This window comes from Elgaria multicarinata, chromosome 7, assembly GCF_023053635.1.
Source record: "Elgaria multicarinata webbii isolate HBS135686 ecotype San Diego chromosome 7, rElgMul1.1.pri, whole genome shotgun sequence".
NCBI classification, from domain to species: Eukaryota; Metazoa; Chordata; class Lepidosauria; order Squamata; family Anguidae; genus Elgaria; species Elgaria multicarinata.
The window spans coordinates 88,562,678-88,590,654 of NC_086177.1; the positions used below are offsets into that span (position 1 = coordinate 88,562,678).

Sequence of the window (27,977 nt, forward strand, 5' to 3'; positions counted from 1 at the left end):
CAATATATTAGAGTTAAAAAAAATCAAATACCTTATCTGGCCACCACTGCAAGTCCTCTCCTAAAGAGACTGGGCTTTGGACAGGTGTATTCTTCTTGTCAAGGTTTGGCTCCCCTTCTTTGCTCGTAGAGCCTCTTTCATTATCAAATGAGGCTCCATCAAGCCACCTTCGTTCACGCAAACGTAAAACGGACTCACGTTCACGCAACAGCTCAGAGTCTCTCTCTAAGGGAAGAAGGAGAACTGGTATGCAATTGGGTCACACCAGTGGGATAAAAGTAAGCCACTCTCTAGTAAAGACCCTTCAGGATGCAACTAACAGCAGTTAAAATCTACTTATAAAAGTGTAAATATAAAAATGACATGCAACACTCAAAATATTAACCCTTTCAAGCATATGTACTTTAATATTGCCAAAATAATTTGAAATGCAAGAATGAGACTAGAAATAAAGTTCAAAATCTGGGTGCTTCAAGCTACCCAAAATGAATTAAAATTAAAAAAAATTACCTCATGGTTTATTTAGCATGAGATAAAAGGTGATTTAAGACTTTTATAGTACCATATGCAAAGAGTATATTATGGGTGATTTATCAAATAACAAAACAAAACAAAAAGAATCACCTAACAAGGCAATGTCTCGTAGAGACTTTTAAGCTAGCCAAAAAGGAGTGTTTATTAGAGAGTCTCAGCATTTCCCCAACCACCACCACCACCACTTGAAAAGGTTAAAAAACAATCATAAAACTCTTTCAAAAGTTGCTAATCCAACCCCTTAGCTTAAACAAACACATAGGACTGGTTTTTATTTTTTTTAAGCTTATAGTAAAGTTGGTTAACGGAAAAACTGGAAGTCAGACAAGTTCTAAAAAAGATTTTTGAAGGAAAATGTTCCTTACCAAAATGCTTTCCCTCCAATTGGCCTACAAATTGTCTAAAGCCAGTACTCTCCAGTTCTCTCATACAATTAAAATTTTAAGTCAGGTTATCAAGCTAAATATCCAAGAGTCAAATATACATGGAAAATAAGGATTTTTCATCTTAATATAACCTTAGAAAGGAAAAGGGGAGGGATTTAAGAAAAGTCAGAGGTTTAATACTTGAACATGCACATAATGCATTTAAACTATATGATTCCTCATTTGTGTTAATAAAATTCTGAAAATAAGCCTCTCTCTTGCCTTTCCTCCTTGCTCTCTCTTTTTCCTTCTGGTATCTGTTATTTCATTCTTTCTTCAAAAACCATTCTAAAAACTAATCTCCACATGGCCATTTTGCTACAGCCTAACTGTTGACAACTATTCCTTTTTCCTCCCATGTCCCTGGCCAAGGTCAATCTTAAATGCTGAAACCAGGGTTTATGGATGAGAAGCAGGCCACATGATGATTTGAACCTCCCACACAAACACTTCTACATAGGTTCCTCTCTTCCCCCCAACCCCAGTGAAACCAGGCATGTACCTAAACTCATTCTGAAAAACCTGATGCTTTAGCATTGCTTTTAATGCAAACTTAGAAAAGCTGTGCTAGGGAAATGTGCATTGGAGGGAAAAGAGGCAGGAGAAGAGCACATACGATTCTACAGCCTGCGCTCAACCCTAAACCCTAGTTTCAACATTATGCCTGAACCATGCATAAACATGGTGGAAAGGCCTTTGGTTTTAATCCTCTACAGCACCTACAGAAACGTTATAAATAATGGGATCAAGCTAGACTTAATACATCTGACATGCAGACAAAATTCAAGGTATGCTTAATATACAGTAGCAACCAGTACACTAACCCTTCACTAACTTATGCAATACACTTAGATATTCAAGCACCTGAATATCTAACAGATTAAAATGGGCAGAGTGATACTCAATGAAGATTCATGACAGAGGTTGGATTAACAATTTGTAAAATGCTTCGGATATCTACCAAAGTATAATAGTTATTTTTTAAGAGACTATGAACGAAAAACCAGACACCAGATCCAGTATTACATTTTATACACTTTTTAAATCATGCTTGGAATTTGATGCTGTGCAAAATATTCTGCAGCTGCAATGGGTTATTTCTAAGCCTAAATACAAGTAAGAGTGACTGGGTTTAAAGCTGAGCACTGCAAGCCTTTCCAGAATGCAGTTCAATTCCAACCCTCCTCACCTACATTTGGAAGTGTCATTAATTCTATATCTTGCAGAGAAAATGTTTATTCATAGAGCAGTGCATAATATCAGTGGAAGAGTTTTCAATGTTATCTACCAGAACAAATGTAGGACTTCTAACTACACTATGAAGTTATGCCTCCAGACCCAGGAAGGCAAATATTTCCTGCATATTACTACCTATACACCAGCTATAAGATGAATACTGAGCAATCTAAAGTAAGCAAACTATCTTTCTGAATGTTGTATGACAGGGGAAACGAAGTTTTTGGATCAATAGTCCATTTTTAAAAAATGATTTTAGGCAGATAATATTTTTTAAAGTCTCATGAACATTTCACCTGTCAGAGATTTCAGACATACTGCTAGCAATTATTTCACAAACTTCATAAAATTTTTTACAGCTTAGTACAAAAGTTTTAAATTAACTATATTTAAACAGAAAAAGATTGTACACACAAATCTAAGACAAAGATCACCAGTATGTGCTATAACTAGTGTACTGCACAGCAATACTACTTATTTACAAAGGGAAAAAAAGGTGCAAAATTACCTCGGGACGAGCTTAGCCTGGAAAGTGATGAGCGCCGAAAGGATGGATAACCAAAGTAACTAATATCTTCTGAAAACATAGCATCAGCATCAATAATGACACTTGGGTGAGCAGAATGTATGTCAGCATCCAGAAGAGACATAAGATCCTCTATAAGAGGAGACAAGGATCTGAGGTGAATTATCAGCTACTTGAAAATCATCTAGAAAGACCATCACCAAACAAGACAAATCCACCAACAAAAACGGATGTTCTGTTCTTCAGATTCCCTAGTGTATGAACGTATTGCCTACTGCTCACATTTGCGATCAAGCAAAATGTCCTAATATAAGAAACCAATGTTATCTAGATCAACTATTTGCTGCTTTAAGCCATTGAGTCTAATCTAATCCTAAGAGCCCAGACATTAGACAAAGCTGGGAGCAGTTATGCAATATAAAAAGAGCGAGACTTAATAGTTCCGGAAGACAGAGAAAAACACACTTCCTCCAAATAAAATGAAATCTCTCATTTTACCGATTACTAAGGCAATAGCTCCCATGCTGAAAAATATTATTTTAAATAAAATCTGCATGTAACTGCAGAAATTTCTAAACATGGCTCCCAAAGAAAACATTTTATAAGACTACATTTTCCATATCAAAGTAATTGAAGTGTTCATATGGCAGGACAGCGCCCCACTCTTTAATATTCTACCTGGAGATAAAGATCCTACCTTAGCTGCCGGCATAAAACACAAACCCTCCTGGTAGTATTTTTCTTCTTTTACATTCTATTAAATTTATTTCCCAGAACACAGTAGGAAATGCTGCCCACATTGACAGCAGACACATTTTTAGCTGGATGCCAGTGTTTCTCAAACTTTATGAAGTCACACCCCACTTCGAAATTTACTAGACCTTCCATACACACTCCCACTGACAAGCCTTGCTGCAAGTTATCCAACTCCAACACACACTGCCACTTCCTCCTCACTCACCTGGCCCACCACTACATTTCCCTTCATGGCTCCTACATGCTCCCTCTCCCCATGTCTTTTCTACTGTAAGGTAACTGGATCATCAGCAGACAAGGCCGCTCAACCTGACATCTCAGAGACTGCAGTTCTCACTTTGAGAAATTCTACCCTTGACAATTTACAGATATATTGCCAATAGAACATGCAAAATTAATTGTATCTGCTACCTCCCCACCCCATGCCCATCACTAGCACCTTACAGTGCCCCAGGGGCTCATCTCCTAGTTTGAGAAAGCACTGGTTTATGCAATCCTTTCAGCGTCCATCCTAAGAATTACATTGCAATGGATCAGAAGCTCAACGTGAATTACTTTCAGCTTCTCCACTCTTCTAGAAAAAGTGTTATATCTTTGAATTAAGGTTTGGGGGAATTAGTCCCACAATTAAATGTGGGAGAACTTTTAGATCAATAATTTCCTGAACATTATATACAAGTCCACATCACATGTTCATTACTTGATGTTGAAAGAATTGCCAGAGACAGTCACCCACGTCTTAAAGGCGTGTTAGAGGTGGATGAAATTTCACAAGGGGAGGGGCACCAGCCATCTTTCATTTGATTCATCTCCCCCCCAATTCCAACTCCAACCACACACAGACTCAGTATTTGCTCCCAATCCATTCACTCAGTCCACTGCACTGCCTTCGTCCATCCTAAAGCCAGCTCCTGATTTGGGGAAAGTGAAATACTGGAAAGCATATGACCCCCTTTCTACACCCCCCTCCAAAAGCACAGTTCACTGCCCCCCTCCAAAATGTGATTCCCAATAGTCTGCACTCTTTGATATGCTCTGAATATGCCATCTTGGAGCACCAACATAGCTTATATATAGATGGTTCAGAGGCTTTTGACCCAAGATGTCTGTAACTCTCAAGAGTATTCCACACCTACTGACTTTCATATACATTTGCACTCAGTAGAGGCTGATCTTCCCAGTTTTGCAACTGTACAAAAAACAACGCAGTAACAGTGTCATCTTAACTGCCAGCCACAGACGGATCATTCAAGTGGGATGATGTAGAAAGTCACGACTCATTTCCCCAACTCCTTTAGGCATACACAAAGGCCGCCTAACCAAAATGCATTAAAGAAGCAGCCTGACAATGAATATCCAGATGATAGCAATACAAATCACAAAAATGTATCAAAGCAAACCTATATTTCATGTTCCATACCCTGAAAATGTTAGCACTGGAATTTGGTGAATTAAAGTTAACCCTTTACTGCTTCTCTTTACATTCTTAAGGTAACTGAGGAAAACATTTCACTTTTGCCTTTTTCGTACATCCCTGACTACCATCCTATAGAAATCTACATAGGTAACTGAACCAACCCAAAATCTAGCAATACATGCAAGAAATAAAGTACTACACCACCACATATCAGAGAACTATTTTCTCTGAATTCGACCTAATCAAAGCTAAAGAAAATTATGCCAGGACACATTCAAGAGGCATCTCGACTTGACCTGTCCCTACAGCATTGTCCAAAGTCTCAATCAGATAATTCCATATGAAATCACTTTGATGCCTCTCCAGCACTGTTAAAGTGGTATGATTTTGAAGGTCCCATTAAGAACTACACCGTCCTACAAGAATGAAGTATACTGGAAAAGAACACTAAGAACATAAAAAGTGCCATGCTGGATCAAACCAAGGGTCCATCTAGTCCAGCATTCTGTTCACACAGTGGCCAACCAGCCATCGGCCAGGGATGAACAAGCAGGACATGGCGCAACACCCTCCCACCCATGTTCCCCAGCAACTGGTGCACACAGGCTTACTGCCTCGAATACTGGAGATAGCACACAACCGTCAAGGCTAGTAGTCATTGATAGCCTTTGCCTCCAGGAATTTATCCAACCCCCCTTTTAAATCCATCCAAATTGGTGGCCGTCACTACATCCTGTGGTAGTGAGTTCCATAATTTAACTATGCGCTGTGTGAAGAAGTACTTCCTTTTATTTGTCCTGGATCTCCCACCAATCAGCTTCATGGGATGACCCCGGGTTCTAGTATTATGAGAGAGGGAGAAAAATGTCTCACTATCCACATTCTCCATACCATGCATAATTTTGTACACCTCTATCATGTCTCCCCTTAGCCATCTTTTTTCCAAGCTAAACAATCCCAGTTGTTGTAACCTTCCCTCATAGGGGAGATGCTCCAGCCTAAATCATTTTAGTTGCCCTTTTCTGCACTTTTTCCAGCTCTATAATATCCTTTTTTAGGTGTGCTGACCAGAACTGTACACAGTATTCTAAGTGTGGTCACTAGACAGCACAACAGTAGCAAAAATACAGTTAATATTTGTAAGGCCAGCTTGCTATTCTTAAGCTGTCCATGCACACTGGCACTCATCACCAGGTCAAGTATTAGCCAATTCAACAGTCAAATAATGTTGTTACAAAGGAATTAAATCAGCTATTTGGGGAAGGGGGAGGTTAGGTAGCACAATTGAGATTACATTAGCCCCACCAAAACTCCTCAAAGTACTGCAGTGACTCAGGAGCCATGTATTTGCTAATGACAATTGCACTCAGAACACAAAGGTTTTCTGCACAAAGTCAAGAATGTTGAACTCTGGAAATAGCCTCACAAACCAACCCAGTAAGCCTTAGTCAGAAAGCCTTTGCTCTCTAAATTCTCTTTCATGCAGCCTTGGGATCACTTCACATAAGATTTCCTTACCATGAAGCAACATTGACAGTTACCTTGTGGTGGAGGTGCATGTGATTCAATATGCACCTAAAATTTCCATCATCATGTATCTCAAAATAAAACTTGCCAGTCATTTATCAAGCCAACCCGACAAGAGACGTGATGTACATCCCCAATGTGAAAGAACTGTCAAGTCTATTCATGGCAAGAAGGTCATTCTGTGAATTACCTTGATTTTGTTTTATTGTTTAAAATGTTTTCCTAATTCATATTTAATGAAAAGAAGATTTCAAAGCAAGAGTGGTGCTGCAATCATAAGCACACTTGCTAGGAAGTAAGCTTTTTTTCAGTGCTTAAGTCTTGAAATATTCATGCTTTAAATTACATGTTTCAAAGAGTAAAGACAGTGATGCCTTGCCAATCTGCCTGTGTGATGCACAGTGTGACCCTGATGTTAAGTCAAGGTGCCCACCTGCGCTTTAGAAAACAACAATAAAAAAGCAGAACAGAATACAGAGATCCATATGTGAGTGTTCATGTGCACATGCATGCTTTATTTTAGCAAGTATTTGCTTCAAAGTGGTATGAAAAATCATGTTCCCAATTAGGAACATCTAACAAATATGTTAAGCCCCAAGTCTTACTTAACTTACTCAAGAGTAAAATAACATTGTAAGTGTACAGCTATTCTAGCATGACTGTCTCCTGAGCTTTTTTACACAAGAAAGAAAAATTCTTTAACTGAATATATTAAAAAAATTATACCCTAACAAGATCAATTATGATGACAAAAGTGTATACAGCTGGGGAATACAGAGGTTTGATCATACAAATCCAGTAAATTGTTAATTTATTGAATTTTAAGTAACTAGACTACTAATTTCACTCTAAAAAAAAGTTAGTCCTGCTTTTGTCTTACCTAATACATTTTCTCTTTACCAATCCCAAAACAGCAATACTTCTCTACATCTCAATACTGTACATAGCAGAGAACATAAGGTTAACCCTTTAGCAGTTTTGCAAACTGAAAGTACTGCAATTTGACAGAAGAGCTCAAAATTATGTTTTAGAAGGAAAAAGGAACCATTGCCCACACAAACCTCCAGGAAGGTAAGATTCACTTGCTGTGTCGTCACCATCATCTCCATCTTCATCATCACGGCTCAACAAGTTGTTCACTGCAAGATTTACGTCAAGATTTGTCCGCTGGAGTTCTCTTATAATTACACTTCTCGATTTTCCTTGTAAAACAACTTGCGCCTATGCAAAACAGAATAAATGCACTAAATTGAGCAGTCATCCCTAGGGGCCGTTTCCACCTACAAGAATAAAACTGCCTGAAATAATTAAAGTGAATACCTGACTCGATATATCAAAAAGTAAACATTAAGATCAAAGGTTAAGTCATTATACCCTAATAAGCAGATATGATTCTGCACTGGAAAAGGGCATGCAGGTTGTGACCAATAGTTATGGATTATGTTCATAGGATGCATAAAGGCTCTACTATAAAGGATTTACTTAGTTGCAAACGAATGTTTTAATTTTTACAGCAACTTGTTGGGATATGGAATGACTCTGTTATGGCCCCTCAACAGCATCTCTCACAATAGTGTACCACTGACGCAACCCAAGAAAGCCCTCTTCTCTGTTTTTAGTTTTCTTTGCTTTCAAGTATGTCCCAGACCCAATTCTTTGAAAACTCTTTGTGCAACTCTTCCCTTTCCACCTCCCCTCCCCTAGATGCAGTTTTCAATTCAATTTCTATCTATTTTCCTCCTTTCACTCCAGTGGCCACTTTTAGAGGGGTTGCTAAAGTTCCTTTTTGGGATGTACTTATCTTCAGGATGGGCCACTGCCACTATGTCTCAGGGCAAAGGAGTGAAGGATTCATTTCATATCCACAACAGAGCTAAGGCTAGACAGTGTGTATGTGAGTCAGTCAGGGTTCCTCTCTGAGGAGACGGCCAGAGTAAGGCTCTTCCTCCTGCCAAAGTCAATCTCACCAAGTAACTTCCACACCAGCTGTCTGGATCTTGCACATGCCAAAGCTTCAGGCAGCTGCTTATCCACTTTCAAATCATTCTAACTTTATTCAACAAGTCCAGGTAACAAATGTAACAAATATGTTAGAACACAGTCCAAAGCAAGCTACCAGAGATTTGAAGCACATGAAGCTGCCCATTATTTATTAATTTATTAAATTTATAGCCCGACTTTCTGCCAAAAATGGCATGCAACCCAGCTAAAAATAATAAAATACAGATAAACACAGAATTTGTTTTCTTTTTTAAACAAATCAATTAATTAAATACACAACTAAAAACACAGAAGAAACAGACAGCACCCAATCCAGAAAAAAAAACCTACAGGAACAAGCCAGCTTACATGCCAAAGGCCTGCCAGTGGAAGGATACCAAAGGAACCAATCTAACCTCCCTTAGCAGGGAATTCCAGAGCCTGGAGTGGCCACAAAGAAGGTTCTCTCTCGCATCCCTAGCAGACATACCTCCAGAGATGGTGGGACCAAGAGAAGCCCCCCCGCCCCTCAAATATTTTAAAATCCCAGGCACAGCAGACTCATATGGGATACTGCACTCTTCCAAACAGCCTAGTGGCAAGTCATTTAGAGTTTTATATGTCACAAGCAGTACTTTGAATTGTGCCCAGGAACAGATCGGTAGCCAGTGAAGCTATTGTAACAAGGAAGTCACATGCTCCCTGTAACTGCCCAGGTCAACAGTTTGGCCATAGAGCAAGCCCACGCAGAGCGTGTTACAGTAATCCAAACGGGCTGTTACTAAAGCACTAAAATTGCACTAGGACATTCAAATATGTCAGTACAAGACCACGACCAAATTTATTTATTTATTTATTTATTTATTGCACTTATATACCGCTCCCATAGCCAGGGCTCTCTGGGCGGTTTATAGAAATTCTAAAATTAAGATAAAAACAAGTAAAATTAAAATTAAGATAAAAACGACCAAAACGTGTTTACAGCCAACATTAGCTTTAAATGAATCAGATGCAGACAATGGATCAGTTCAGACAACATGTTAGTCAATGCATTGTGAAAACTCCACTCAACAGCTGAATTTTTAGGAGATAGTCCCCACACAACATGTTCTAACTCCACCGTCATGTGACTGTGGGCTACCATGGAGTTGAGTAAAATCCACTGTGATGTTTGATTGACAGTTCCTCCACCCTCTCTCCTCCCCCAGTCCTCCTGATGGTATCTCATCAGCCATTGCTGCCTCAAAACCAATCCTGGTGGTTCTCCTAGAACAGCACTCACTCCTTTCGCTGCCCTTGCCAGTGAATTCTGTAGCTAGTAGAAGGCAACTCAATGCAACGGAAAACTCCACAAGCCCTCTACACAACACACAGCACTATGGTTCTGCAGGAACTCTCCTCTGCGCAGTGTGGATGTTCAGCGTGGAGTGTTTTCTAAAAAAACCGTGGGATAGTGTTTTCCCGCCAGGCAACACATTTCTCAACAGTGGTGCAAAAACTCATAACACTAACAATAAAATGACCAGGACCCAAAAAAATATTAATATTAAAAAGCCCCATCACATTCTGTCAAATGCCTGAGAGTGGAGGAAGTCTTAACCTGGCACCGAAAAGATGATAAAGTTAGTGCCAGTCAGACCTCCTTGGGCAGAGAATTCCGTACTACCCAATTATGCACAGTCACTCCGTTTCCACAGAAGCCTTGAAATGCTCATCATGAGATTCATACCTGTGAAATTAGTTCTTCTGGAATAACTGATGCCGGAATTACTGGCTGAGGCTGACTACCCAACAGCCCAGATCCTCTATCACGTCCTGTTCGAATAACTCGTGTTTGCCTCCGAGAATCTCTAGCTCCAGCTGACGATCTACCCGATGATCCTCCTCCACTTCCTCCAACACCTGAACTCCACCGGCTTCTAAGGAATTTTTAAAAACACAACTGAGCTATTTGAGATAGCATGTCTTTGAATTTATTTTTTGTCCACAACATACTAAACATATGATACTATTTGTTCAATAAAAGCTAGTACGTTTTATACAAATGCATATCTTCGGTACAGCAGTTTTGGAAGTATGATTTCTTAACCGACTCCTTCAAAGCAAAACACAAATCACAAACCAAATTGCAGGAATTACAATGGATACTTCTTTGCTTTTGATTTTTTTTTTTAATCCTCCTATTCTAGACAATTTCTGAAATTGTTCAAAGCAGTACTAAAATGCAAATGGACAACATGCTTAAATTCCCATATCCAGGAGCCACATGTTCTCCTGAGTTAGAGAATCTGACTGCCACTCGACAAATTAAAATTGGACTTCCCCTTAAATAATTCCTATGCAAAGTATCCACACAAAATCATAAAATACTACAATGTTAGGGACATATTTATTTAAAAAATCAAATGCCTCAGAAATATTTATTTTTCATGTGAAATTAGTTCTTATCTTTTTATTTTAAAATATTTTGATTAGTGTAAGTGTAAGATATTCTTTATGTTGGGATCTTTTTTCTAGAATAAATCAAGGAGTTCTTTTAATATTTATTAGCCAAGTACACGTGACACAATCCACTCATGAGGCTGTTCACAATTGAGGTAGTGAAGTATTCGAGATCAGTACAGCGAGAGGATAGTAACAGTTGTTGGAGATGTGTTACAAGTAGATATTTTAACTAGGAATCCTGTAATGGCTCACTTTCAAATCATTCTAGCTTTATTCAACAAGGTAACAAGTATGTTGGACCATGAGTCATTGCAAACCTGCAGAATTTCTTTTCAGATAGATTTTTAATATTAGTGTCACACTGTGAAAAGAAACACTTAGAAGTTTGACATTTTAGGTCAACTGTGTTCCCCTAAAATAAAGTTAGTGCTATTCAGAAAAATCTAAATGGACTAGCGACTTTTGTATAATGGTGGAAGTAAATCACAGATTGCTTCAAATTCTAGGTTTAATTGACCAAACATAAGCTCCTGTTTAACAGGATTTTTCCTCAAAAGCTAGCTAAAGCACTACTGCATTTCCATGGTCTTCATACACATAACCAAGAATGATACAAACAGGTTCCAGCCTCAACCCTATCAAAACTTACCCAAGGGTGTTGCCTGCCAGTCTGCCCAGAGTTTCAGAACCAGACAGAAACCATGGGGAATCACTAGTCCTGCCTGGCCTGGATGTCCTTCCTGCCCCTGAGCCACTGCTCAACTTTGAACTGAAAGTAAAAGATGGTAGATCAGTCACAATACAATCCCAAATGGGTTAAGAACAAAGCCTGGAATCCCAGGTTCAAATTCTCAGGAACTTAGTCTGGTAACACACCAGCTTAAGCAACACCCTTGGGGAAACTTCAAAACTTAGCTGTAGGATGTGATGATCTAACATATCCGCCTTGAGGCCCAGTATTGGGCAAAAGGCGGGATACAAATAAAAATAATAATAATAACATGAAAAAAGAAAACGCGTGCAAAGCACGCCAAGCACATTTGATTCATGACAAAATGATTTCTTATATATATATATATATACACATATATAAAAAATAACCCTCATTATCAGCAGTCATGGTGAAACTATAACATGTGTCTGAATGAATAAGAATGCATTAGATTATGAATTAATGTATTCATGAGTCAAAGTCACGCCAAAAATACTGCTTAAACCCAGACTTGAATTGACCTGATAGTAGTCCTCTAAGAAATAATGTAGAGTCAAATAAAAATGTGGATCCAGAAGAAATATCCCAGAATTGCAAAGAAAAATGTAATCTCAAACTTCATCACTTCAGAGTATTTATTTCTGAAATAAATACTGGATTATTTTGCATTATTTTAGGACTCAATTCTGATTATTCAACATAAAAATAGGTTATTAGATTGGCCTTAATTTTTGACTAAGATCTCAAACTTGCTAAACTGAAATGCACAAAATATTATTCTCCTATTTCCAAATTCATTTTTAATTCTGATAATTGAAAACCAATTTATTCTTAAATACTGAGTAAAGAAGTTAGATTCTTGTTACAATACAGAACAAAAGTATTTCTTACCCATCATTATTATCAGGTTTACCCAATTCCAATCTGTCTGGTTGAACTAAAAAGCCAATCCTGCAGACTCTACCATCCTAGATTTAAAAGAGAGAGCGTCCATAGTGAAATGATACTACATTTAAATTAAAAGGGGGGGGGCATTTTCAGCAGTTGGTAAGTTGATCTAACTGAGTTTGAGAAAATTAGGTTTAACTAGATGATCATAACATTGTCTGAATGTATTTTGAGCAATTTACCTCGAGAAGAAATGCAGCATGATTTGGTCCCACCACACACTGTTTAATAGTAGCCTGTTCCAATACATTCAAAGGGGGGTGGCTGAAAACAAAAAATGAGCATGTGTAACATTTTTAAAGACTCTCTAAGAAATAAAAGAGAAAAAGTGGCATATGGGATGTACAACAAATATAAATATAACATCTGAAAATGACAAAAAATGTACATTAGTTGAAACAACTGGCATATTTTCAGTCATTAAATTTAGAAAATGAAGAAGAAAATCGTAGATGTGATCAAGGAACATTATACTGTATTTTAATTATATATTTTCAAATGTACACCTTTATGAAATAGAAAATTGGTTTTAAAAAGGTGTTCCTCAACAGCTAATATTTTCCCACAAGTTATTTATAAACACTGCCTCTCTGTGTTTATTTTTACTTTTTGCAAATATCCTATTCCTTGAAAAACACTATGAATTTGAGATTTTTTAACATTTATGGAGAGTAAAAAACATTTCAGGACAAGGTGGCTGTGGGCCATACCGTGACCCCTTCTTTAAACCTGCCCACCCAAACCAAACCTAATAGTACCAATTATAATTTGGTTACCAATGAAGAATACACACACACACAAACACGTGACACTATGACTCCCAAAAGTACATCAGTTGCTCTTCCTTCTCCCATTACCCACCCAAGTGACACAGGTAACTGAGAAGCAAAACAAATTGTGAGACCTTTAAGTTACTAACTCTAGAAATATAGAATAAGAATGAACATTTCTCTAAAGTTGCTTCTTCCTTGATATTACAGTTTCTAATGCCATCTCACCTATTTAAGTTGTACTTGTTGAGCTTCTCTGAAACTTCCCTTAACCTGAAAGAGAAAACAAAGTACATTTTAGCATATAAAAGCATACATTAAGCAGCACAATTCATGCTGCAATTTATTTTGTAGTCAATAAATCTGTTTATAATAATATTAAAAAAGTTCAGAGATAGTGAAACCTTAGAAGGCAGAATGGTGGCTGAGCAGGATTTCCAGAGGTCAAGAAACAAGGCAAGTTATAAATATTAAATACTAGTTGGTTGAAGTTAACTTTAAAACTAAATTTCTAAGAAAATGATTTACATAAATACAGGCTGAAGATGTGAAAAGGAAATAGTCTATCCTTTCTCTTAATAGAACTGGCAAACCATACTCTGAAATTATTATGCAAGAAGGTAAAATATTGCTTTTCTTTGTTAAGATCATTCTCAGATCCAGCACAAACTTATCCTTACTTTCAAAGCAGCCCATGGCCTAATGCCCAACTTATCTCATCATTCTCAAATCCAAAACATTCTTTGCTCCTCCGGTTCCCTCAATGATCTCAAATTCTCTTGCCCCCTCTCTTGCTGCCCTTTATACCTGGAGCTGGCCTTCCAGAACACCTGTACGCTGCCAATTTCACATCCTTCAAATTTCTCCTCAAAATCCATCTTTTTCTGAAGCCTCTGCCAAAAACCCTTAGTTATACCATTCTGTAATTAAACCCATGTAATTGAAATAAGTGCATATTCTCCCTAACGCACCCCACACAAACACATGCACACACACTGATTATAAACTCTTTAAAGGAGCTATTCTACAGTAAATTGTAAACCATCTTGTACATTAATGACTATATAAATAAGACAAAGCTGACTCATGAAAATCACCTGCCTTCTTCAATATGGACAGACATTTACTTGCTTGAGTAACTGCAAGCACACTTTTGCACTGCATGATTGATGAGAAAAACTACACTGGCAGCAAGGAGGTAGAACCTGTAAATGCACTCATCTTGCCTTTGTTTTGGTCCCATGATAAACCATGAATGAGCAGCCTGAGGCCCATATCCAGCCCTTACCCTGATTTTATCAGCCCCCTTCCATACCTCTGCCAAACTTGCTGCGAAAGGTGCCACAAGTGGCAGACACTCTCCCACTGAGAAATGAGCAGGTGCCCTACATCAAGTGGCGATCATCACTGGTCCCGTGTGTGCATGGCCCCTACCGCCAGTGGCAGTGAGATAGCACTTTTGGGGGCAGGCTCCCAAATGACCAGAAACACAAGTCCTTGAGAATTCGAGCTTCTGTTGCAAATGGTGATAGACTGAAACAATCCCACAAAAACCATATCTAAAGCTGAAAACATGAAGCTAATGTATCAGCTAGGAAGAACATGTCAGGAATACTAAATATTGAGTAAATGTGGTGGGCATTGAACAAAATATGTTTTGTTATAAAGTTCTTTTATATGATGGAAAAGGTAGATAAGTAGCCTTTCCAGCAAAAACTGTCTTTTCTTTTAAAAGGTTTTAGTTACACTCACAATGCTAGTCATGCTGGTGACATGCTTGTCTGCATGCTAATTATTTTAAAATACTATTTTAAAAACGTTTCTTTAATACAATTGTACAGAACAATGCAATACCCCACAATGAGCAAGAGGCACTTATATGTAACAACTAGAAACATACAAAATGTAACAAAAGAGGTATAAATGAAAATACTTTGATGTGTATTTAATGATTTAAGTATTGTAATGATGCCTAATTCACTTTTTAAAATGCCTGATCTGAAACACAAACTGAATTTTACTTCTAACCAGTGATATTTTCTGCAAAATTGTGAGTTGAAATTTTTTTTGCTGCCTTGAAACAATTTGAAATTAGACTGAGCACATTTGATATATTTAGCAAACTAAACTAAAAAATTGTGCTGTATAAATATTTTCCAATGTTTCCCCCCCCCCCCCAATGCCAAAAGTTGAAATATTTGATTAAGGGAAAACTGACTAATATTTTAAGACATTACAATTTAAAACATTTTGCCTGAATTGTTTAGATTTAAAGTTTTAAAGGGTGCTGAAAACTTTAAGGTAAGAATTTTAACATGACTGAACAATTCTGTGTATAAGTGTATTTATTTCCTAAAACAGTAATGGTGAATTGCAACTCTTATCATCCCTCATGATTGGCAATGCTGGCTACAGCTGATGGGAGCTTTAGTCCACCAACATCTTGAGGGCCACCAGCTCCCCACCCTAGAGGTAATTACAGCTTTAGGTTTAGAGCTGACTGATATTGTATTGCTTCCAATTGTCCAACTGGACTGATATTGCATCCATTTATTTATTTTTATAGAAAATGTATTTCTAAAAGATGGAAATTGTTCTGCAGAACAGTGTAGTAGCAGAACATTTCCCATTACAGAAAAAAATCTGCCCTACATCACTACTTCCAAGAGATTTATTATAATTCTTCCAAAGAAGTTATTATATAACGTTTGAAATAACAAGGGAAAGACAGAGGACAACTGATTTTATTTCCTTTTTTACTAGAATATCTTGCAATTTACAATTGCCACAATGGGAAGCTACTGCAATAAAATGATTCTGTTATGAAAGCTTCTGTTTGAAACTGAATGGCATTATCCAAAATTTGTCCTGGACATTGAGGGCAATGGTTCACCAGCTACACTATGGGAAAACAACACTATGGGAATGATGAAGCTGTTGCACTCTAGAAGCATTTCAGCACACAAATGAGGGAAAAGTGATCTTATGATCTTCTGGATAGAATTCAAGTACAGCTTACAGAGCAACCTTTCACTAATACTTCTTTGCCAAATGTGAAGAATTTCTACAGTACTGCAGCCTTTTAGAAAATAGTGACAGCAATAAGCAGCCTGCACTCTTAAACTGCACTACTAAGAGGATCCTGCTATGTAAATAGAAGGGAAACAGATTTAGTCTCTTCTTGGAATTAAGACACATCACAAGACTGTACAAGTTGCTATGAACGGACCACTAGTAACAAAATTTAACCAAAGCTTCTGTGTGCCTCCCATATCCATGTCCAGCCATTTCCAAGCCACTCAGGCAAGGAATGCCACTCTAACCTTACATTCTTTAACTGGATGGAGAGTGAGCTCAAAGGGGAGAAGAAAAGCACAGAAAAGCCTCTTATTTCCTATAACACCCTGGTTTGCTGTCTCTCATGATGTGGGGCAAAAAAATCCCCAAATGGACAACTTTCCAGCTCTTCTTTTTTCTATTGTTAGTAACAATAAACAGATGCCAATTGCATGTACAATATTAAGCAAGCTTCACAGTTTCAACATTGTAACTAATGTTTTTCAGATGATTATCTCTAACAAGTATGAGAGAGAATACATACATGTCACTGAAATACATATATGTCTCAGTGTGAAATGGAACTAATAGTGACAGCAAAACTAAAGGCACTGAATAACCTTAATAGACAAAAGTTCCGTTCTGTTGGAATAAGTAAGTCGTTGTCAGCAAATCATGCATATTTCTTTGGGTTGCTGTAATTAGTGTGCATCAACAGTTATGTGCCAACCTTTGATTTGTTTTTCTTAAATTTAAAGACTGTAAAGGAAGCATGCTCTCGCCTTTAATATTTTTTTTACAAATATTACAATAAAAATATATAACATTTAAATTATATTAACTGTGCTTTAATTTTTCTCCTTAAATATTTCAGGCAAATAGTTTTAGTGTATTGGGATTGTTGTTCAATTAATACAAGTGAAATAATCATGCTAAATAAGATCACTATCTAGAGCATCATAAAAATTTCCAGGGCAAACTGAAAATTTTCTGCTGCAAATGACCGTATGCAAGCTTTCCAATTCAAAATTTCCCAGAAAACCCACATTACTGGGTGTCTCCACGTAAACTGCAAGAGAAAGAGAGGGAAATGGGGTTCTGTTACGCCCTTTGGGGATCCCACCATACATGGCTGCTGCACATGCATTAAAATGTATCAAACCAAATCATAGTGTCTTAATATGTTTTACTGGTTGTGTTTATATTTTACAAGCTAGTCCAATCTAACTTAGACCAATCTGCATTTTTGTTGTTATGAATGTTGTACTTGGATAATTAATTCAGCAATAAGCACTTGAATTGCCTAATCTTCCATGTCTAGAGTTTTAGACAATAATTGAAAAAGCAGCTAAGGTAACAGGCAACTGATTGCAAGGCTGTTTCTTAAAACACACACACACACACAGTGTAATTTTCATTACCCTATCAATAAGACCCTGAAAAGGAGTTACAAGTAAATACATTTATGCCAATGTAGAGATCCCCTCCTCTTCTACACAGTAAAGAACGACGATGTCTCAGAAGTCCGATTAGCATCTCTCCCAATATTTCTGAAACATTGAGTACTGTAGTATAACAATAGACTAGTAACTTCATATATTTTGAAATATGTACAATTCGTGTTTTTTCTGTTCATCTCAGCCTATTTTGATATAAAATTAAACTATAATCAGAACATGAAAAAATCACTGGCTTGAAAATAGTAAAGGTTCAGTATCCATGAATCTGTGGCAAAGACTAGGATAACGCCTGTTCCCCTTGTGTCATTTTTTCCTCTTTCTGTTTGTAAGTGTACACTTGTAGGAAATAGAAATGAAGTCGTTAACAGGTATTGTAGTAAAGTAAAAAATATATTCAACTGTAATAAGATTTTCTTTCTCTCTAAATTCTCAGAATATTTCAAAAAATAAAATGGTTAAATTTTCAAAGAGGCTATCCCATAAGGAAAGGGGAAGACTGCAGTACACTAAACTTTAGAAAATACAATAGCCAAGAGGAATACAAAGTAGCCTGGTGAATAAGTCTAAATTTACTAGCCCACAAAAATTCACACTTGCCCTCCTGAACCGTTCTACCTCACAGATCGCGATGTCCTGGTATCATGCATTCCACAACCTTGTCCCTCAGCTGCGGAATTCACTCGCCCTGCCACTGCAGCTGACAGAGAGTTTGAAGGTGTTCAAGAAAGGTTTGAAAACCTTTCTGTTGGAATAGAGGGGTTGGCTGGCTGTTCCGTAGATAAAACATGCTGATGTTTTTTGTGGTGGCCACGACACATTTTATATGAGTTTTTAAGGTTTTATTTTATTCCTTTAAGTTCAGCTAGGTCTTTTATTAGAATTATTGCATTTATTCAATTTTTGTAAACTCCCTGACCTATTCTATCTCATGTACATTACTTTGTTAGAAAGCACTATATAAATATTATTATTATTATTATTATTATTAGTGTTTTTATCACCTGAAAAAAGAAGAAGCAAACAAATACTTTTCCAATTCATAACACTTTTTCTGCCTGGTCACAGTTCTTATTCACTCAAGACATCTGGCAATTCACTAGACTGATTTTAAAGTTATATTGGATACCAAGCTCCTCACACAAAATAGTTAGTACCATTTTATACTGCATCAACAAAAAAACACTGCATCAACAGAATCCACAAGTCCACAAATTTTGTGCAACAGAAAATGTTCTACAACCCTCTAGAGAGTTTGACAGCCCCAGACTACCTCCCAACATGCAGGAGGATTAGTGGGCATCCACATGGGTTCCCATGTCATCTGGCAGGAACTCCATGGGTTTATGGCCTAGTTTCAGGGGGGGGGATTAAAATAGCAGCAACCATAAAGTCCGCTGGAAAGACAAGCAGAACTTCTGGTGACACTCTTGCCACCACAGACGTTCTCTATCATCAGTGGCCTCCCCCCCCCCCCATTTTTCATAACAGGCCTGCTGTTATGAAAAACAGGCATCCTGGGCGCAGAAGATGGTGGGATGCGAAGAGGGGGCAGTGGAAGCACAGGGCACAGCCACAGCATGTTTCCTGTTCATGTGACAAGCCTATTTGTTGTGGCTCCATTACCTCTTCCCCTCTCCGTAGTTCCCCATGTCAAATCACCACTCACTTGGCCATCAATGCCAGTCAAAATTTGTGGACCCTAATCATATTCAAGACCTCAAACACAATAAAAATAGTTAATACTTAAATTGTTGTGTTCAATTTTGGTTGTCAGAATTAAAGAAAAAAGTTGGCAAACTAGAAAATGCTCAAAAGGGAACTATGTGAATAGTAAAGGCTGAGGATTAATCATGGGATTAGCCTAAAGAAGAGTAGGAATTTTCCAAACCACAGTACCAAAAGAAGCTCTAAAGAATGAAGGCTTAACAAGTAACATGCACAAACTTACCTAAACTCTCGTACAGGTTCAACTTTTATCCAGCTTCCACATGCAGACTCCAACCCACGTCCATACATTGTCTCAAGTTCATGAATTTTAACTAAGGAGCTCATGTGAAGCAAAGCATTTTCCATGAAAACATGTTCACTGTTTTTTTCTGCAGCTTTGGCCATTTAAAAAGAAATGCATGGTTTCATTAAATTACTGATGTAATAAACTTATCCCACAGTCCAACTGCGCAGTTTCAACGTTATAATTAAGTTTTTTCAGGTGTCTATCCCTAGGAAGTGTGTGAACGTGCCTATATTTCACATTCACACAATCTATTTGTAAAAAGTAAAGTAAAAAGGAATAAAAAGTAAAAAAGAATATTAAAACCAAATCTACCCAGATGAGATCTCTCTCCAAACATTTTGCACAGGGGTGGGGGAGGTACTGTACACCAATATACCAATTACTCATGCCATGCAATCTCCATTCATTTCAATGGGACTGGAGCAAAACTCCCATAAAACATTAAAATGAATGAAGAATTTTTGCTATGAATTCTTGAAAGCTCAGAACACAGCTTCCATATGACTATTATTCTTTAAAAACAGATGAACAACTGGGAATAGTTTATCCTTAGGGTGTTGTTTCGAGAAGCCACAAACTAACACAATCTCCAGACCTTTTACAACTCAACTTCATAGGACTTCAACAAAACAATACATACAGCTGCAACCAAACTGATAATTGAATTTAGGTCCCACTAAAAGTAATGACAACTTAGTCATGACTCAAGTCCCACTGATTTCAATAGGAACTTTCACTAACTTAGTCTGGATCAAACCCATAGTCTTTAAATGTCTATAGCAGCCTTCCCCAACCTGTGGTCCTTCAGATGTTTTGGACCAACTCCCATCAGTCCCAGCTAGTGTGGCCAATGGTCAAGAATGCTGGGAGTTATGGTCCAAAACATCTGGAGGGCACCAGGCTGGGGAAGACTGGCCTATAGAAGATTCTGAACAAGCTAAGCATCTTTGAAATAGTGACAAGGGATCTGGGGAAGGTGCGGTCAGATCCAAAGACAGAAATACACATTAGGAGATATTGCCAAAATCAGTTACCCATATCAAGATGGACATCACTCCGCCATAATGCATAGTATCACTTAACTCATGTCTTGATGTCATGATGTTATGCATTTCCCTGCCAGTTCCACATATCATTGTTAGCTACCACTGATAAGACCAGGAAAATTCACAATGAATGTTATCTGGGGGGACAAATTTGTTGACCCAGGGATACAGTTTCATCAGTAACACATCTTTTGTTTCAGGGGTAGGTTTACCAGTCTAGATTGCCACTGTCAAGTCACAATAATTACAAGCCACAGATGTTATAGCAAAGCATTCTAAATCAAAAGGGTCTGTGATGCTTTATTTTTTACAGAATATACCCAAAAGGTAAAACAGTTATCACTCATCTGTTCTCTGGTGTCAAGAGATCAAGATACTTTTTTCCACACACAGAAATGAAATAGGTATTTAAAAATAACCTAATTTTGCAACAGTCAGATTTAATCATAAATTGGTGGGAACAATTTTAACAGTACAAGCAGTTATATGGGGGCTGTTCACACAACACGCTAACCCAACATGAATTAGCGTGTTGTCTGAATACAGCATCTTTGGCTTGTTAACCATGCAGTGTGGCTTGTTAACCACACTGAACAACCCAATAACAAATCATGGGTTCTCAAGGTGGCTTGTTCGAGAAATAAGCCACGCCGCATGGTTAACAAGCCACCCTGGCTACATTCAGAAAACATGATAACCCACAGTTCAACAAACAATCCATGGTTCAAAACAACCCACACTTAACCACTGAATGTGTTAGCATGTTGTGTGAACATAATGTTGTAGTGGTCAGAGTGTCAAAGCAGGGCCAAGGAAGCCCTAATTCAAATAACCAAACACACAAATCTCACTGTGTGACCTTCAGCCAGTCACTCCCTTTCAGACTAACCTACCTCACAGCATTGTTGTGAGGAAAAATGAAGAGTCCATGAAATAGCCAAATAATGATCAACTACCATAAGAAAACTGTCATAATTGTCTCTTTATAATGGACTACTGGCATAAATGAACACTATTTTCTTTACAAACTACAATGCAGAAACAATTCCCACTTTTCCAATGTTACATACTTTTTGATAAGAAGCTATGGCTGTTAACCACCATTTCATATGCTGTTTTGTACATTTAAGCCTTCATTAAAAGTGGAATTTTAACTAGTATCTCCGAATAATATAGTGTCAGGCGAAAAGCTTTTCTTTTTAACATTACAAATTCATAAACACTACGCTTAAAATATTCATTCATTCTTGATCTGAAGGAAAAATATCAAGATTATTTAGGAAACTGTAACGGCAAAAAAATAATTAGCAAGTGCTTCAAAAACATTCTAAGAAAAGTGCAAAGCATTTGGAAAAATACTTATTTAACTATTACACAAAATAATAAAAAGCCAAACACATATCCCAAGAACACCACAACAAGCTCTACAGCTACAGTCACATTTAGTAGGAAGAAAATCCCCCTGAACCTAATCATTTATTTGTGAGTGAACTTTTTTAGGATAAGGCTGTAGCAGTCGTTACATGAAGATGCTGATATATGTCCCTCACCCGATCAATGACTTACCTCCACCATTCTATAAGACTATTTTAAAAACATGTCTCATTTATAGCCATTACTGAGGCTGCAGCCAATTTCAGATACTCCTCTCACTGCAGTGTAAAATGTGTCACCAGGTCATTCAAGAGAAAGAAACCACACCCAACTAAGAAATTGTAAGCTGCAGCCCCTCTTTATAGCCTAAGTTCAAGCACATATTAGTTGGTATGAGATGCAATCCTTACACCACATCACTCACTCAATATTTAGCTTTTCACTTTCTATTGATACCTTTCTCAGCCATGTTTTTCCTAAACCAATTGTTAACTCTGCAACCCCATGCAAACTCATCTGGGAAGAAACACCATTGGGATTTACTTCTTAATAAATATGTATAAGATTGTACTGCACAATACCAACATAGGCTTGGACCATATTCAAGCATAATCATAGAATCATAGACTAGTAGAGTTGGAAGGGTCCTATAAGGCCATCAAATCCAACCCCTCGCTCAATAATGAAGATCCAGAGAATCAATAGAATGCCTTTCTCTGTAGCTATTATTTAACAAAAAGAAAAATATTTCTACATGTTAATTGTAACAGAAGTATTTAGGGGTTGTACTACAGAAAGCAAATATTTAAAGAAATCTCACAAAGCTTTCCATTATGTTCCCAGTCTAATATATTTATCAGCTCCAAGGCCATCTCCCCTAACACAATCTACAGTAGGTTTCCCACCAGCATTAACACTAGACACAATAAATATAGTAGTTTCGTTTACCTTTTCCCATGACTAAATTTTATTTGCATTGCTCCCACTTTTCTTTTTTTTTACTTTCTTGGTTTAAGACCGTCATGATTAGCCACTTCTTCTAGAGAAGATGGGTGTGATATGTGGATGTATATACCTTCGATGAGGAAAGTCCTTTTACGACTATGCAAATTTAGATAACACTTTGTAACCCTCCAACAAATGAAACGTCAATCTTAGTCAAAGATACCCCTCACCCATCGTGCCCGATTTTTTTTTTTAAATATAGCAAATCAGAAAATAAGCAACACGATGTTTAGCGTGTGATACAGGGCATAGAATCGCACGAGCCTAGATCAATCGAAGTTTTATTTGCAGTTCAATCCTATGCATACGTACACAGAAACCAGTCTCAATGAACTCAATGGGGCTTACTCCCAGTGAAGTAGCCATGGGATTGCAGCCTTTAATGTCGATGAGAGGAACTAGAGGGCCAAGTCCACCCACCCTTTGAAAACCCAGAGACAAAAGCCAATTACCACGTTTCCACCCAGATCCTTTCCAAATTTACTCTCAAGGGGGTTTGCGCCTAAATCAACGTGCATCGAGCTGCCTGCACCTCCCCTTTGCCACCCAGGGTAAAAACGTCCATGCACGACGGGAAGCAGCACTTACACCCACGCGGCGATCTCTATTTGCGCTCACAGCGTGGGAGAGGAGGAGCGGGGGGGTTTTAAAATTCCAGCCCACAGATTCCCGGGGGGTCTCCCTCCAAAGCCCCCTCTAGTCTCGTCACCCAAAACACACGGGGCTCCTCCCTTCACGCACGGAGGGCTCCACCCTCTTTTCTTGTTCTTCCTCCCCTCCCCCGGGGGGATGGGGTGTTGATTGGCCTCCCCTCCCTCCTCACCGGTCATTGAGCTGGTCCTCGGTGCCCGGGAGCGGGTGCACCACGAAGTGGATCGATGTCATGTTTCGCTCCCCCTCCCTCGGGGGAGGCGGGCCGGGCGCACAAGGAGGAAATGGAGGAGGTGGAGGGGGGGTAGGAGGAAGGACGGACGAGGGGGGGCTTGGTGTCTCCTTCAGGGTGTCGCTGGGTGTCTCGGTCACACTCGGGAGCCTTCGCTCCGCGCGAGGGAAGCGATAAGGCGGGGCGGCGCGGGCACGGGGAGCTCGCGACGACGGCGGGAAAAGGGTTCGGTCAGCAGCCCACTCTCACACGCGCCGCCATCTTAACTTCCAAGCGGCCCCTCTCTTCCCTCCCTCCTTGCGCCGCGCCGGGGGCAGAGGGAGGGGCGGGATGTCTCGCGTCCGCTCGCAAATGGCAGCGGGCCGCTCACTAGCAGAACAACAGCGTCGATGTAAAGGTAGCGATGGTTGGCTGGTAGGGTAAGAACCGGCGCGGTTGCGTCAGGCGTGCGTTTTGAAGTGGAAGGTGGGCCCAGCGAGCCGTGCGCGCGCGCGCCGCTTTATTTCTGGTGAGGAGAGGATGCGCGTCAGCGCCGCCTGCTCCCGCTGGGCGGGCAGGCAGGAAGAGACAGGGCGGGGGAGAGGGGTGTAAGGAGAGGTGGCGCGTTCAGCCCTCTGCTTCTCGGTCTGGTTAGAGAGAGGGGCAGATAGTTTCTTTTTCTTTCTCCTTCTCGGCAGAGGCCGTGTTAGGACCCGTTGGTACAGTCCACAGATCGAAAGGAAACCATTTTTCTGGCCTATACCGAGAAAGAGAGAGGAGGACACAGTGGGTTGTATCCAGTGTTAGTCCTACTCAGAGTAGACCCGTTAAAAAGAATGGGACTCAAGTTAGACTTGCATAGGACGCAACCTTGTACTTGAATGTTCCCCAACGAAGAAGGCCTTTACGTGTGAGAAACTAGTTTGTCAGAGAAAATGGCTCAGTATAGCCCTTTTTATGTCCTATTTTTCTGTAGGTCCGGGTTGTTGTTTTTTAAAAAAAGTCTTTTGATGGATGGGTGATCATCTAAATATGTGACCACGTACTTCTTTTTATTTAATTGTTTTTATGCAGTCCAATAGCCAAAGCTCTCTGGTCAGTTTACAAAAACACTGCAGTGATACTGTCCAGGAAAACTTTTACCAGTAGGTTCTGCTGACTGTGTAAAATGGTTCTCTGTGTGTGAGACTGTGGTAAGCTAGGGATCACCACCATGTGCTCAGATCCACCTCCAGTTGTGAGGGCTAGCCAGGAATAAAAAATGAGACCAAAAATAAATACAATTCAGGCTTTGTTTCTTGAAAATAGTAGGATTGATTCAATCTATTGCATGTGTAACTATCCTGTTCCCCTCTTTTCCATAGGTTTTAGGCCTGTGTTGTTTTTTAAAATCAGTTCTTAAGGGGATGAAATGTGGCTGTATTGGGGGAAAGCATGTACATCTTAATGTGCATTAGAAACAGTTCCCTGACTCTTACCATTTTGGTATATAGACCAGTACAAGTAACTGTTAAGACTATGAAAAATTGCTCTTGTGAAAATCTGTTCAGTTGCAAAGGGGAATAAAATAGAGTTAAGTATGGCTAGATGGGTTGCAGAAGTTGGGCAAAAGTAGTGGCATCCTGGAACATGGGTAGATCTGTTACCTGGAAGAGACAATCAGTCCATGTCCAAGTCACTCTGATCAGCTACCTCATTATTCTGTCTCAGGTGTGTGTATGCATATAGGGCCAGCCCATGCCATTTTGCTGCCTGAGGTGAAACAAAGGCTGAGTTCAGACAACACACTAATCAACGGTTGTTTTCTATTTTGTTCCTATGGCCACCACCCGGTTGATTAACATGTCGCCCGAACTCAGTGAAAGTCAAGGTGCAGAAGAAATATCCAAGGGTGGAGGCCTCTTTTGTGGTTCTAAGGCTCTGGATAGGATCTGTTCAATGCCGTGCTGTATAGGTGAGGTTCCCGAGTATAATACATGGAGTGGGAAAAGGGCAGTGTTATGACGAACTAAGTCACAATTCACTCCTTTGGCTGTGTGTTTAGGATGCTGCCGTTTGGAGGGAGAGGCCTTGGTTCTAGTTCTACTATCTCTTTTTGCATCTAAAATATGTTGCAGTCAAGGCTGCTGAAAAGGAGGCAGTGCTTTGTAGCATCTAATGTACAATTCCCAGGTGTGGGAACCTCTGCATCCCATTGCATTGCTCTGTCCTGCTGAGCTACCAAGATGTTAACTGTATTACTTTCTGTGGACTTTCTGTTGTACTCTAGGTGGATTCATTACCTTATGCATCCAGAATGCCTATAATGCTCACACAGTGAGCATTGTTCTGAGTATGGAATTAATGGCACTAAAATAGGACTTTTGTTCTTCTCCTGGAAGCCTGTAACTTATGGGTTTGCCATGCTGGTCTCTTATCCACTGAGTTTTATTTGCTTATTACATGAATTTTCAGTTTCTACCTTTCTTCTGTGATGGGACTCAAGGCAGCATACATTGCATTTCCACACACTGACCAGACACAGGCCTGCTTAGCTTCAGGAAATTTGTTTCATCAGACCATACTGTGGGGTTGCCTGTTGCAGGGGGCACTCCTCTTTCTTTCTTTTTCTCTCCTCTTGCTGGCTGTAGATATTTCCCTGTCAAACGGGTTGTTTGTAGACTGCTGCTGTGTTTATACTTTTAACTGCTAAGGTGTAGGGGTTAACAACTTGTGGCCCTCCAGATGTTTTGGCCTAAACTCCCATCAGTCCTAGCCAATGGTGAGGAATAATGGGAGTTGTAGGCCAAATCATCTGGAGGGCCACAAGTTGCCCACCCTTGTCCTAAGGGGAGCCCTGAAGTTTGCAAGTGTTGTTGCCTTCTTGATTAATTGGCAATGGAGGTTTCTGACCGGGGATTCTTGACAGCGTGCTCATACATTATGTATAGAGTAGAGTAGGCTCTATGACATATATCATGGCTAACCTGTTGTTGCATCTTCCTTCTGTAGATACTGTGGGGGCATAATTGTAATTGTTGCATGGTAATGCAGATATAATGCTCTGACAGTGTCAGTAACTATTACCATTTTGTTTGTTATTACATTTATATCCCATTTATATTGTTTCTGCTGCTATTGCTTTGCTTTCTGTTTTGCTTTTGGGAATGCATGAAATTGTGAATATGAAACAGGTGGGGGACATCTTTCGCTTAAAGCACTTACTGCCAATAACTAAGCCTTAGGAGAGGCATTTCAACCTTGAATCGGAGAAAACGTGCAAAAGCTGGAAAATCACCTAATTATTATTATTATTATTATTTATTTATTTATTTATATAGCACCATCAATGTACATGGTGCTGTACAGAGTAAAACAGTAAATAGCAAGACTCTGCCGCATAGGCTTACAATCTAATAAAATCATAGTAAAACAATAAGGAGGGGAAGAGAATGCAAACAGGCACAGGGTAGGGTAAGCAGGCACACAGGGTAGGGTAAAACTAACAGTATAAAGTCTGCACAACATCAAGTTTTAAAAGCTTTAGGAAAAAGAAAAGTTTTTAGTTGAGCTTTAAAAGCTGCGATTGAAGTTGTAGTTCTCAAATGTTCTGGAAGAGCGTTCCAGGCATAAGGGGCAGCAGAAGAAAATGGACGGAGCCGAGCAAGGGAAGTAGAGGCCCTTGGGCAGGCGAGAAACATGGCATCAGAGGAGCGAAGAGCACGAGCGGGGCAATAGTGTGAGATGAGAGAGGAGAGATAGGAAGGAGCTAGACCGTGAAAAGCTTTGAAGGTTAACAGGAGAAGTTTATATTGGATTCTGAAGTGAATTGGAAGCCAATGAAGAGATTTCAGAAGCGGAGTAACATGGTCAGAGCGGCGAGCCAAGAAGATGATCTTTGCGG

General features: G+C 39.2%; 1 protein-coding gene across 7 annotated transcripts in view; it reads right to left on the reverse strand.

Annotated features, from left to right (window-relative positions):
- Nucleotides 1-27,977, reverse strand: part of UBR5 (ubiquitin protein ligase E3 component n-recognin 5) — a 180,969-nt gene that overhangs the window by 54,749 nt on the left and 98,243 nt on the right. For 4 of the 7 annotated variants that reach the window (XM_063131017.1, XM_063131018.1, XM_063131019.1 and 1 more), the window contains exons 1-9: nt 24,056-24,386; nt 13,505-13,549; nt 12,689-12,770; nt 12,450-12,526; nt 11,496-11,615; nt 10,131-10,320; nt 7,483-7,642; nt 2,704-2,853; nt 32-243 (exon numbers count right to left, since the gene is read on the reverse strand). In XM_063131017.1, the coding sequence (XP_062987087.1) occupies nt 32-243; nt 2,704-2,853; nt 7,483-7,642; nt 10,131-10,320; nt 11,496-11,615; nt 12,450-12,526; nt 12,689-12,770; nt 13,505-13,549; nt 24,056-24,117 (1,098 nt within the window). In that variant the 5' untranslated portion in view covers nt 24,118-24,386. Of the gene's footprint in view, nt 1-31; nt 244-2,703; nt 2,854-7,482; nt 7,643-10,130; nt 10,321-11,495; nt 11,616-12,449; nt 12,527-12,688; nt 12,771-13,504; nt 13,550-24,055; nt 24,387-27,977 lie in introns of those variants that run through there. The other 3 variants (XM_063131016.1, XM_063131020.1, XM_063131021.1) reach the window with 3 other exon arrangements.